Source organism: Antechinus flavipes, chromosome 3 (genome assembly GCF_016432865.1).
Source record: "Antechinus flavipes isolate AdamAnt ecotype Samford, QLD, Australia chromosome 3, AdamAnt_v2, whole genome shotgun sequence".
Lineage (NCBI taxonomy): Eukaryota > Metazoa > Chordata > Mammalia > Dasyuromorphia > Dasyuridae > Antechinus > Antechinus flavipes.
In genome coordinates this window covers 172472197-172486060 of record NC_067400.1, presented here as the reverse complement: position 1 = coordinate 172486060, position 13864 = coordinate 172472197, and the positions used below count along the sequence as shown (strand labels likewise).

General features: G+C 32.9%; 1 protein-coding gene across 2 annotated transcripts in view; it reads right to left on the bottom strand.

Annotated features, from left to right (window-relative positions):
• Nucleotides 1–2679: 2679 nt before the first annotated feature.
• The window catches only part of TFDP1 (transcription factor Dp-1), a 131640-nt gene continuing 120455 nt past the window's right edge, over nt 2680–13864 (bottom strand). For both annotated transcript variants that reach the window (XM_051984248.1, XM_051984249.1), the window contains exons 11-12: nt 11151–11232; nt 2680–4043 (exon numbers count right to left, since the gene is read on the bottom strand). In XM_051984248.1, coding sequence (XP_051840208.1) covers nt 3896–4043; nt 11151–11232 — 230 coding nt within the window. In that variant the 3' untranslated portion in view covers nt 2680–3895. The remainder of the gene's footprint in view (nt 4044–11150; nt 11233–13864) is intronic.

The window sequence follows — 13864 nt, the reverse complement described above, 5'->3', positions numbered from 1 at the left end:
TACTACATGATTTGGCTTTGGTAGGACCTTTTCCCCCTACTTTAAAGGGGGGGACTTTAAAAATGACTCCTAGACCCCAAACAATTAATACCTAACAGCAAATTTGCAAAACCAAATACTTCCAGAATCCACCATTAACATTGATAGTGTCTCTTTTTCCTCTAGTCTTGGTTGTAATTATCCACACCTTCATTGGCTGTCTCTCTAAGTTGCTGAAGATAAAGATATTTATCATGCAATCCCTCTAGTAATGATGTTTCTACTTTTTAAGGTCTGGTCTTTGGATCATGGAGATATATATATATATATGTATGTATGTATGTAAGTAACCAGATGTAACCAGATCCCAAAAGTTCAGTAAAAAATGCAGTGCTTAAACATGAATGACAACCTATTTCACAGGATCACAGCTTTGGAGTTATAAGAATCCTTAAATATCACTGAGCTCCTCATTTTACAAATAAAGTCAGGATATGAATTCAAGTCCTCTGCAATAGAGGTATTAAACATGTGGCCAACATCAGTCAGATGTAGCATCAATCAGATCATGGAAACATCACATTTGCAAATTAAGTCAACAGGCAGCCTGAAGGGATCCTTATGTACAGATTAGTGGCCCTTATTTCTATTTGATTTTAACATCACAGTTCTAAAGGTCTCCAAGTCCAAATATCACTGGACTTGGACATTACATCCTACTGTCTCTCACTTTTAGATTCCTTTTAATGTTAGTAGGTATTTCCTTAAAATATGCTTAAATGTCTCAGTGTAACTTGTACCCGTTTATTCTTGAAGTTTTCTTGGATCAAACATGATTTATTACATTTCCCAGAAGTCAGCCCTTCTAGCACTAGAAAACAGCCATTATGTCCACAGATGCTCATTGTTACTACCACAAGATATTTCTTCTTTAAGCAAAGTCTATGAAAAGCAAAGATATAATTGCCACAGTTTGGTGGATGCACAGAATGATTAAGTCACTAGGGTCAAGGTCACAGAAGAAGTAGTAAACAATTGAACTCTAATTAAAATTCTGAGTTAAGATTCTTTTGACCAGACTATATATTCTCTTTCAGGAAAGATTACCACTATCTTGACTTATTATCAAGTATTTGAGGAAGAGCTAGAGAAACAATAATCAGAAACAAACAACTAATAAGGCACCAATCTCATATGAAGTGACACAATAATTTAACTCTACATTCTTTTGGGAGTAACGCTTGCCAATTTTCTATGACATGAAAACTAGTCCCAAATATTTGCTTTAATATTGTTGACCTATAAACCACTTAACTAAATATCTGAGTCTTCATTCATTCATTGATAAAAAATAATGCAAGAATAAAAATAGTTTATCTAAATCAAATCCACAGTCCAACTTTACAGATCACTTTGATAGTACAGCGGTTAAGTCTATCCCTAAAATTTAAGAGCTATATATAGTTGCAAATACTCAATGACTAAAGGTCCTAACTTCAATGTAGGAGACTCTTTTGATTGTAGATCCATAAATCCACAATCCACAAAGATGCAAGATGAAAATTTCCACAGTGCCCTTTTGTATTCTCCATTACTACAATCAAGATAATTTTCAAAGAGATACAGAATTCAATCTAATTGATATCTGGGTTGTGAATGACAGACAGTATGTGTGCAAAGCGCTTTATACTTCAAAGTCAAATAAATATTCTAAAATTATCTATTTTGAATTTTCTACTCTACTTTTCCCTTCCAATTGCATAAATAGTAAAGAACTGGTAGATATATTAGCCACAAAAATTATGTTTTCTAACCAATCTCTAAAATGTAAAGCACAAGGTGTCACTGATATTTACTTGTTATAGAAAAAACTTTCTTGGAATGGTTGATTCCATTATGTTATTGGATACAAAGATGTGGTTTAAAAAATGAGAGGTTTTTTGATGACAGAAGGAATGCATAAGTAGTTAAGTATCAATTACAAGAGGGGAGGGGAATAGAATAGTGTAGATAAACATATATAAAGTTCATTAGGCTAATTTTTTCCAACTTCTTTATCCACTGTACTGGTATTAACTAATTATATTACTAATTAGATTTTTATTTTTCCCTGTTCATTTCCTTAAACTGAGTTTATAAGTAGACTTGTCAAAAGACATATAAACAAAAGATAGGTGTTATATATATATGAGATTTATCTTGAATGATCTAAAGTTGACTGTATATTTACTTACATGGGTAATTTTTGAGACTTTTTTTTTCTGAATTTCATTAACCTATTTCATTATTTCTAATTTCAAAATTTCTAAGTCATTATTACTATGAGGATGGGAGGAAAACCTGTCTCAATTATTAGGGCACTGTAAAAGTTACTATCTACTAGAAAATAAAATCATTTTTTATGTTATACACATTATTATTTATCTTATTCAGTCTTCTACAAATTAGCCAGGAGGTTCTTCTGGCCCTATCACCTCCATACAGGTGAGTACTACAGCCAGGTATAATCAGCACGGGAGGCCAAGAAACAACCTTCATAAATGCAAAATCAGGCAATGCTGGGAATTAAAGGAGTCACAAAAGTTTATCACCAGGTTATATAATTTAGGTCCTGGCAATAAAATTCCACTCAATTTTTAAAGCAAAGCCAGACCAAAAAAATTCTAGACAGAATAATCCTGAATTAGAAAAACACAGAGCTTGTTTAAAATGCCCATGCGCGTTTTATTAACAAAAACTAACAGTGCCAAGTTAAACAAGTCAAACAATTAAAGTCTCTTTAAATTCCATAAAATATTACAGAAAAGTTTATTTGTGTTTCAATAAAAAGACTATTGTCTTTGAACAGGCAGCTGACAGCATTTCTGCAGTTAATTTTGCTTTGTGAATAAATTTAAAAAGAGACTACACCGCCTGCCTGAAATGCCTTTTTTTAATAAAAAAATGAACTATTAAAAATGATTGACAAATTTTGAGTTAAAAAACTGTTAAAACATTTTCTATATTTAATTTCAACTTTATAATAGATTACAGGAAGATGCTTATGAAACAAATACAAACATTTGTTTCTGTACATGTCTTTAAATGATAGACTTATAAGTATGTAAACAACTATATAATAAAAAGTTTCCAAAGTCTGCCTGTAAGAAATCAGGCAAATTTTACATAGGCAATAAATCATTCCAAACCTTCAAGATATTTTATATAGCTGCACCAGCATGGCAGTAAACTTTTGCCAAACAAAAACTTTTTTTTTTAAACCTTTTAATCCATACATACCAACATAGAGAGGAAAATTATATAAACTTGATGGAATTACAACAGTAAATATAATTTAAGGGAAATAAATTCATAACATTTATGGAGCTTAATGTTTAAAAAAGTAAATTTTTTTTTGTTTGGTTCTTTGGACATTGCATGATTTAGCAAACTAAAAACATATCATCTTGCTATCCATTAACTAGTGGCACCACTCAAAACACTCTTCAAATAAATGGCCATTCAGTGAACCATTTTCCACAAAAGGATAGCCTTTTATTTTCATTGATGTGGATGAAGTACAATTTCTTCAACAAATTCAGCAAGAATTGTTATGGGGCAAAATGGACATTTCTTCAAGTAAAAAATATTAGAAAATAAAACACAAAATCCTACCGAGTAAATAAAGGATCTGCATTAGCATACTGGTATCAAAACACACATTCACACCACATTTTAAAAATCCTACGAAAAACAATCCTTGCTTGCTTATTTGAGCCGTGCTCTCTAAATTCAACAGCTTACCAATATTTCCTTAGGGGTAGGATCAAAAATAAAAATAAAAATCCACATTTTTTTTTTAAAAAGTTCTCTTCCCTAGAACAATTTATTCCTGAAGCTGAATTTGAAGGGAGGGAAACGTCTACAGGCCAAGAAATCAGTCTTCGTCGTCATTTTCATTAAAGTCATCATCATCATCATCATCTTCCCCAACATAAGATACTGGAGTTTCAACTCTGGAGCCACTGTACTGAGAGCCATTGGAACTTGTTGCCAACATTCCATCTGTACCATTGGTAAAATCACTAGAGGGTGAAAAATAATATCTGTCATTGTAGTTCCCAAGATGAATTTTTTTTTTTTTTACCCACTAAATCATGGCTTAAGAAGAACAGGAGTAGCAAGTTTATAGTGAACATAGAAATGTAAACACATAGATCAATTGCCATTGATACAGAACCTGTTCCCCTCCAGGAACTTTTACTTATGATGACATATTTATTCTTACAATATTCCTTTGAAGACTAGGATGACGGGTTAGGAAACAAGAACTCTAAAGATCTGTGACTTATTCAAGATTACATAGTAATCACAATAGCAATGGCATCTAAATGACACCTTCTCACAGGGAGCACAAATAATGGGTCAATTTGTGTAATTAAAAAAACACAACAACCAATATTTGCTGGAGATCAACATAGATGATAATTTGATATTCAAGAATAACCTATATAAAGTGACCTATTCAAGGTGACGAGAAAGTGGCTGAAAAAGTGGAGTCCCTGACTCCAATTCTAGCACTCTAATTACTTCTCGATATATGTAATGACAAGCTAAAATAGGAGATACTATTCTACATTTACTTGACAACTACATACTTTCCTATGAATAGGCCCTCCCCATATGGGAATGTTTCTGGAGCATTTCTGAGATTCCAATGTACTTTGTTCAGACTAGAACCCAAGAACATGTCCCAGAGCAAAAAGATCCATGGACCCAACTTGGCCAAGAAATTGTGAGTTATGCCCAAAGCAGCTAATCATTTATACTGGGACAACTTTGATTTCCTCCAGTCATTCCTGCAAGCTACCCAGGATGTCTGTTAACTAAATAACACAATCAATTAGCATTTTTTAAAAAATCAAACAAACCCAGAAACTTTAATAAGTACAAGCATTTGGTAGACTCCCAAAATACAAGTATATGGCACTTTGCACATACTACAAAAGATGCTAAATGCTTAATAAATCTTAATCGGTAATGAGGATAATCATAAGCAGCAAAGTCAAGCATTCAAGGCAGGCTCTTTTGATTTCCAGTGTGTTTCTTATTCTATAAAACCACTGCTCTAACCACAACACAAGAACAAATATGGATCTATTAAAATGACTTATCACTAAAGCTTGTTTGTTTATAGTGATGATTACATAGTATCATTAGATAAGTAACTTTTCTAATTACAAAATGCAACCTATTTATAATTTGTCATTCAGATTCTTGTCCATGTGCTTATATAAATCCTTTATTGGGGATTTACCTGATACAATGGAGAACTTCTAGTCTTTTAGCATTTTGTGGGTACCACTGCAGATGTTGAAGTGTTCATTTCTCATTCCTACAAGGCTAATCTTCAATAATTTGTTGATGATGGTTTTGAAGCTGCTTCTTGCATACAAGTTGTAGTTTGCAACATGAGAAAATATAGTGAGATGTGTTTTCTCCCACACCTTTTCAGTCAACTAAAATTTCAATTTACTAGCTCATGGTGCTCCATGACTGAAAGTCATATTCATGAAGAGAATAATGGTGTTTAAAATTTTTTTTTGTGGATTATGGAGATGGTTGGGACTGTTGAAAACAATGCATTATTGTCCCAAATATAATACACTCTGTCTGCTTTCATTCAATTCTTCACCTAAGTCACATGTAATTCCCATTTAGACATGTATTCAGAAAACTCACTGGGGTTCCATCCAAGTGCATGCCATACGTTGAGCAATAGGTTTTCTTTGTCCATTTATTTTTGTTTTTCCATTTTGTCCATTTTAATTTTTTTTTTCTTCCCCTCTGTAGATCATCATGTCAAAACATTTTAACTGGCTATGGTTGGAAAGGCCTCAGTAAGATTCTGGAAGCACTATATACATAGAATATCTGAAAAAGACCTGGAGTATCTAACCCTTCTTTCATGATATGATTTCCTTGATCCTGATAATTATAGCAGATAACATTCACATAGCCTTCAAGATCTGGCAAAGCACCTGACACACATCCCTGTCCTATTTGACTCTCACAACAATCCAGTTAGGTCATATTTTCAACTCCATTTTATGAATGAAGAAACTTGAATGAAGCGGAGCGACTTCCTCATGATTAGAGAGGTCTCAAGCACAAATGCAAGATTAGAATCTAGTCCTATCACTCTTTGTACAAAATGGATTGATGAACTATATCATTTTATATGCATAAAGGAAACTTTGTTTTAATTTTATAGGCTACATTTCAAGTAAGCAAGTTAAATGATTTTTTTAATCATCAAATGTTCTTTATATTTTTTAGGCAATTATGTGACTTCAGAGATATAGAAATTATGAGATTAGTGAAGATATTAAAGAAAACTATGTACGTATACGTGCTCTTTTCGTGAGGGATCCTCAAGAATACCTTCAGTTTAGGTCATGGAGATAGGAAAAAAAAAGATATATGTGTTAAATACTTGATTATTTTTTAACTGTTTTTTTCTTCCTTAATAATACTGTCTGGATGTTCTCTCTTCTTTTCATTTTTTCCCTCTCCTTGGGATAGTCTGAAAGTTGATGCTCAAATCCCTTCAAAACTTTGTCACGGCAAAAAACCGATTTCTTCTTCTTATGGTCAAGCTGCTCTAATTTCAAATGTCTTACTGATTCCATTGAAAAAAATGAGAAAAGATCATTATGTCAAGCATGGCAAATCCATTCAACTTTGTGTATTTATGCTTTATGTTTTCAACTTTATCAAGTTTGATTTGCCAAGCTGGTTTTCATAAAAAATTATAGTTGTTTTATCATCTATTGTTTTGAGATATGATAACTCTATCTTCAATAATCCTCACCCAATGTGTTTTGCAAATGCTCTTATACTCAAAATTAGTGTTATTTATGGCTCCATATTTGTCTGCTTAGCCAGGAAATCAAATACATACTGCAGTGGTCTTTGAGACTATTTTGATGATCTTGTTGGGGCAACTGTTCTACAGAAATTAGGCATCTCAAAGAAATGGTGATAATTAAATGCTATTACTTTCCCCTCTCCCCCCACTTCACAGAGTCCACATATTTAAATTTGTTGGGCTTTTAAAGACTTTTTTTCTAACAAGGTACATCTCATAAGCCATAAAACAAGAGTGTACTTAGTAAAGGTGTTCACCATTATCATGAATTATGTGTGTTACACAGAATCCAAACAGAACAAAGATTATTCCTATACAGAAATCTACTTGATATTCCTATAGTGGATATTCCTGTGCTAGATACAGCAAGTGCTGAAATCTTCTCAATGAGATCCACAACCAACCAAAATAGTTCAGTCTAATAATCCACAAAGAAAAATCACGATGAAGAATGACCACTATTCTAGACTGTAATTTGAAGCTGAATAGGTAGTCCATTAAACTGATCTATCAATAATATTCTTTATCAAGGAATTAGGTGGACAAGGAGCTGGAACTCAGAATCAAAGGATTTTTAGCATTGCATCAAGTTGAGGTTTTGAATGTAGCCATTACCATGAGTGCCAGAGATTTTGACAAGTGCGCAAGGCCAATGCCTGCCTCGCAAGCTGAAAAGACCAGTAGGATTAGAGGGGTTATGGATATTGAGAATATGTGGAAGTGAGTAATTAGGAGGGTTATAAAGATGAATAGGGACAACATTATACCCTCTAGACATAAGAGGATAGATATTAGATAGGATTGATAGATTAGGATTCCTATAAGGGCCAGCAGGAAAGCCACAATTAGGTTTAGTTTAATAGGAAGCATAAAGTATTCATAGGATAGAACCATGATTTATAGATCAAAATCAATTATCTTAATTAGATTTAAAAAACCTATTCGGTTCATTCAAGACCTTTTTGGAATCACTCGTATGCTAGACCGCTGAGAGTAGGATGATGAGGGAGTATGATAGGGTAAGCATAGTATTGGTTGTTGGTAATTAGATGATTCAGAGTAGTGCTAAAAGGAGGGCAATTTCTAGGATGAATAGGAGAAATATAATAGCAATTAGGAAGAATTTTATTGAGAATTTTATAGAGCAGAGCCTAGAGGGTCAAACCTGCATTCATAGGGGCTAGATTTTTCTAGGTAAAAAAGAAAGGTTAGATTGCATTTGTGGAATTGTACAAGGCTTGTGGGATGCCACGTTCTTTCCTGGTGCAAAGATCTGTCTTTTAAACACAAATATTTTTTAAATAATGATGGATGTATGGAACATCCATCTCTAAAGAACTAGATACAGATGAATGAAAATCACTCATTCCAGTGATTCCAGGAATCATTCCAGGAATGATTCTAAAAATTAGTTCTAAAAATCATTCCTGTGTGCAAATCCCTAGGAATACAAATAGAATAGTCCCTGCTCTCAAAAAAAACTTATATTTTATTAAGAGATCATATACATATATTCTAGGAAGTTTTAGCTGCAAATTAAGGGAACAGGTTAGGGTGCAGTGGCAAAGCAGAGATGGTGGGACAATTTCTTTAATGTCATTTTCATGATAAAAATGACATTTCTTATGATGAACTGAACCAATTGATAGTGCCATAGACTTTGATGGTAAGAACTTCATTGCTGAGTCTTCAGTAGCTATGGATTCTTGATAAGGCAAGGCCACTGCAGAAACAGTCACTAGTTTATATCTCTACAAGGATTGATTTCCTGGATCATGGTTGATGAGGCTGGGCTAGAATGTAGAGACTATGAGCTGGGAAGTATGCAGGGAAATGAATGGGGAGGACCATTGCCATTCTGAGGGCTCTTGGGCTCAAGGTCCAGGTTTGCCCCTATAGGGGATTGTCTGAGGGGAGATAGTAGCAAAAATCAGAAATATCTAGTCTCTTGTGATTTTTCTTTGTGACATTATTTAGAACCTTTCATGTTCCATGCATTACTGCTAACAGTATTAAAAAGATGAGGCTTTGCTTTGGGGCAATTACAAGAACTCTAATTATTTACTAATAATCCAGTCCAATTTCCTCCCCTCATTCTAGAAAGAGTTTAATGTACACCTCTGTAAGATCTGCCATATATATACATAACTTTCTAAAGAGCTCATTCAAATACAAATTTTAATCTGGTCAATGGACATTCTTCACCCATAGATTTTTCCTACGGGGACAGTCAACCCAAATTCTTCAAAGTAATTGCATGTTTTTTCTAGGAAGCAATACTTTAGAGATTGATGTAATCAACACAATGCCAACCATCAAAAGGAACATGTAGGAGACATCATCCAGAGGGAATTCCACTTCAGCTTTTACTTTGTGCTGAATCTCATCTATCATTTTAAACTTTCCTATTTTATGCTTCAAATGATATCACCAAGGAAACTACTTTTATTATATTTTTTAGGGAATCTGGGATGACTTTAATAAACAGATAATAGCTATCATGTCAAAGAAGGGCCCATATAATGGTATTTTGTTATTAAAAAATCAAACCCAAGAGTGTACTGAGTGCCTATTGTGTGCCAGGTACTAAAATGTTTTTTGGGAGGGAAAAAAAGGAGGGATGGGCAGAGAAGCCAAGCAAAAGTGTAATTAATAATAAACACAGTCTTATATTCTCTACATTTTTGAGTCAATTGTAAAATGGTCCCACCACTGAAAGCCCACTTGTTGCTAATTAAAACCTCCATTGAAATGTTCTTCAGTCATGTTAGATGACTCACAAAGATGTATATAAATGAATTAGCATATAACTCAGTAGTTTTTGACATTCTGGTCTCATTGATTTATTTTTTAATAGCTCATTTATAAGCTAAATATCTATGTAAAATTATTATACTCAGTATTTATTCATTTCTATTTTATGTCATTTTAATAATTTTTGATTACCAGGATTCAGTTGCTTCAATTTCATAGTGTATATATTTTTTCTCATTATTATTTCTTCTTCTTGGTTTTTACTTACTCCAAGTTTAATAATCACAAGTCAATGGTCTAGATCTTCAAGCATGGATAACTTCAACATCAAAAACAAGTCTTCTTTTCTGCTAAACTATCACTGATTTAATTTTTTTATGATGTTTCTTGGTACTATGTCTAACAATATCCAATCATTTCTCAAATAAAGTGGTAACGATAAAAGGTATGAAACTTCAGTTTAAGTCTTTTATTTCCTCTTGAGGCAATTGAGGCTTGCCCAGGGCCATAAAGCTAGAAAGCATTAAGTGTCTGAGGCCAGATTTGAACTCAGGTCCTCCTGACTTCAGGGCCAGCACTCGATTCACTGCACATCTAGCTTCCTCCAGTTTAAGTCTTTAGTGATTCTCATTCCTTTTTACTGAATTATGTTTCGCCATGCATTTTTCTGCATGCTCGCCTTTCTTACTCTTGCACAGAACTCAGAGAATATGTTGATTTAATTAGGTGGTCTCTTCTCCATTGTTAACAAATCTGAGTTGTGTGCGTGTGCGTGCAAATAAATAAATAAATTAATTCTGTAATCCGTGATATTCCACACATGGTAATGTTTCTTACTTCCTTTGTATGATCAAGCCCATTTCTTCAACAGCTTTTTGTAGGCAGATGAGGCATCTTTCCACTTAGGGTGGAATTCCCTTCTTTCTTCTGTTTTCACATGAAGTAAGAATATCTTCCCTCAAATTCTTCTCAGAAGCATTTGTCATGGTGCGGCGATAACCCCAATTTCTTGAAATCAATATATGTAAAGTATAAGGCTTTAAAATATTTCTACTACAGACTAAGTAATAGATAGTCCAAGGACCAGTTAAGTAGAAAATAGCAAATCACCATTTTTAACCACTTTGGTGATAAATTTTTTGGCTATGGTAACCCATAAAATGCTACATAAATGTGAGTAACTATTATCACAACAAGTAAAGTTCTGAATTCATTAAGAGAAAAGCCTGAAAGAATCAGTTGTGTAACTTAAGAGAAATTTTTTAGGAAAAGAAAGTAATATAAATAATATAAGAAAGTAATATATGTAACATAGGCAAGTTATATGATAACCATAATATCTAATTGGAAATCTAATTTGTTGATGTAGCACAGCTGGATAAATTACTCATGTCTAACCAGTATGTCAATTTTACACTTAAAAGTACCCAAACATGTTGAAAATTAAAAACGAAAGTGTTTTTTTAAAATTATGTTCTTTTGTATTAATTTTATAAACTGGTTTCACCTGGCAGAAAACCTTGTGCCACTTGAAGTTGAACCTGATGATGATGTGACATATACACTGCTGATTGATCCCTGAGCCATTTCTGAAAAACAGAAAGAAAATAAGTCACTTAATAATTTAAAGAAAAAAAATCAAACAGACAAGAAATGTGCAAAGGCAAAGGAAACAGGTTATTCACACATTTAAAAAAAAAAAAAAGAAAAAAAAAAGAAAAAGAAAAGGCTAAGATGTGGAAGCTTAATGAGAGACACTTCACAGATGTAAGGAATTATATGAATGATGATCAACAATTGTTCCTAATATCCACCAAGAACAAAAGAGAAGAAAGTTGGTTTAAAATAACCACACTGCAACAAGAATATAAATAAGCCAGGAAGTCAAAGAGAAAGGAACAATGAAGTTATCTGACTTTTTTGAAAATATATTTTGCTTTCTCTAAGATAATGTGGTTAACTTCTGTTCAATGGTAAGCAATAAACTAATTCTCATATTCTTTGCCAGTTGATGCCTTTAAAAAATGTTTTATTGATAAGTTTGCCTCCATATCAATCATTTCTCACTTTTTTCTCTTAGGCTAAAACCTCCCAAATAAACAAAAAACCCAATGAATTAAAAACATTCCATATGAAGATCCTGTATATTCTATTATATCCTGACCAGCCCTGACTTCTCTGCCATGAGGCAAGAAGTATATTTCATTATCTCTCTTCTTTGGGACCTTTCACTGATTTGAATTCAACTTCTTTCAAGTGATCTGTTCATTTACACTGCCACAGTCACTGTGTATACTCTTCTTCGTTCTGCTGTTTTATCTAATACAGGTTTGTTAAATCTCCCCACATTTCTTTTAATTCCTCATATTAATTTATGTGTAAAATATTTCATTATATTCATTTACCATAATATTTTCAGCAATTCCCCAGTTGAGGAGTACTCATTGGTGTTTATAGGTATTTGCTACCATAAATGTTGCTATTTAGGGATACTTTGGTATAGTTATCAAATATTTACTTGACAGTTGTTTTTGTCTTTGATTTCTTCGGGGCATATGCCATTACTCAGTGGATTTCATTAACAGGATTACTTTATTAACAGAATTACAAATTAAGAGTGAGAATGGCTAGCTCATTTCACAAGTGTGCAAGAGCTGCAAAAGCCTCTCCAATAATATTCTCATCTTTGCTCATCCACTTAATGGAAGACAAAGACTCAAACTTTTAAAGTTTATTATTATAACTAATAATTTGGAACATTTTCTTTTTTTATTAAAGCTTTTTATTTTCAAAACATATGCATAATTTTTAACATTCACCCTTGCAAAACCTTGTGCTCTCAAATGTTTTCCCTCTCTTCTCTCCAAACCCTCCCCAGATGGTAAGTAATCCTATATGCTAAATATGTGTAATTCTTCTATATTTATTTCCACAATTATCATGGTGCACAAGAAAAATCAGATCAAAAAGGAAAAAAAAAATGAGAAAGAAAACAAAATACAAGCAAGCAACAACAAAAAAATGAAAATACTATGTTGTAGTTCACACTCAGTTCCCACAGTAGTCTCTCTAGGTGTAGATGGCTCTCTTCATCACTGAACATTTGGAACTGGTTTGAATCATCTCATTGTTGAAGACGAGCCACATCCATCAGAATTGATCATCATATGATTTTCTTGTTGCTATGTATAATGATCTCCTGGTTCTGCTCATTTTACTTAACATCAGTGCATGTTAAGTCTCTCCAAGATTCTCTAATCATCCTGCTGATTATTTCTTATAGAACAATAATATTCCATAACATTCATACACCATAATTTATTCAGCCATTCCCCAACCAAAAAGCATCCATTCAGTTTCCAATTTCTTGCCACTACAAAAAGGGCTGCTACAACATTTTTGCACATGTGGGTCCTTTCCCCTTCTTTATGACCTCTTTGGGATACAAGCCCAGTAAAGCCACTGCTGGATCAAAAGATATGCACACTTTGATAGCCCTTTGGGCATATGGAATATATTTTTAAATCGTCATTTCGAGCCAGCAATTCTTTTGCCAACTGTTCAAATAATTTGATCATTAATTGGGGAATGCCACTTGGTACAATTTCCTGTATATGTGGAGTATCAGATTTGAATCAATGATATCTGAAGCAAATATTTTGCTCACTCTATTATTTTTCTTCTAATTACACCAGAAAGTTCTTTTCATTATGCAAATGCTTTTAATTTCATACTCATGATTATCACTTATGTATACTTCCTCTTTCTTCCCTCTAAGCCCAACCTTATTTCATTTCCTTCTTAATCATATGACATATATATATATTTCAAGTCATACCATATTTTTTTTTTTTGCTTATCTAGTCTGTTCCACTGATGCATTTATCTATTTTTCTTTTTTTTTTTTTTTAAGCCAAATAGATTTGATTATTACTATCTTATAACATCAAAGGTTATGGTGTGGCAGCACAATACTCATTTCATTTGTGCCTTTTCTTGTTATTTTCCTTAAGATTCCAGAACTGTGTTTTATCAAATGAATTTTATCATTTTTTTGATCTAGTTCCAAGAAAATAACTCCTTGATAATCTAACTGGTAAAGCAATAAATTGCAAATTAATTCAGGAAATTGTCATTCTTATGATTACATAGCCCAGGCTTGAACAATGAATTTTTATTAGTCTCCCATTATTTCTTTTTTTTTTTTTTAATTATAGCTTT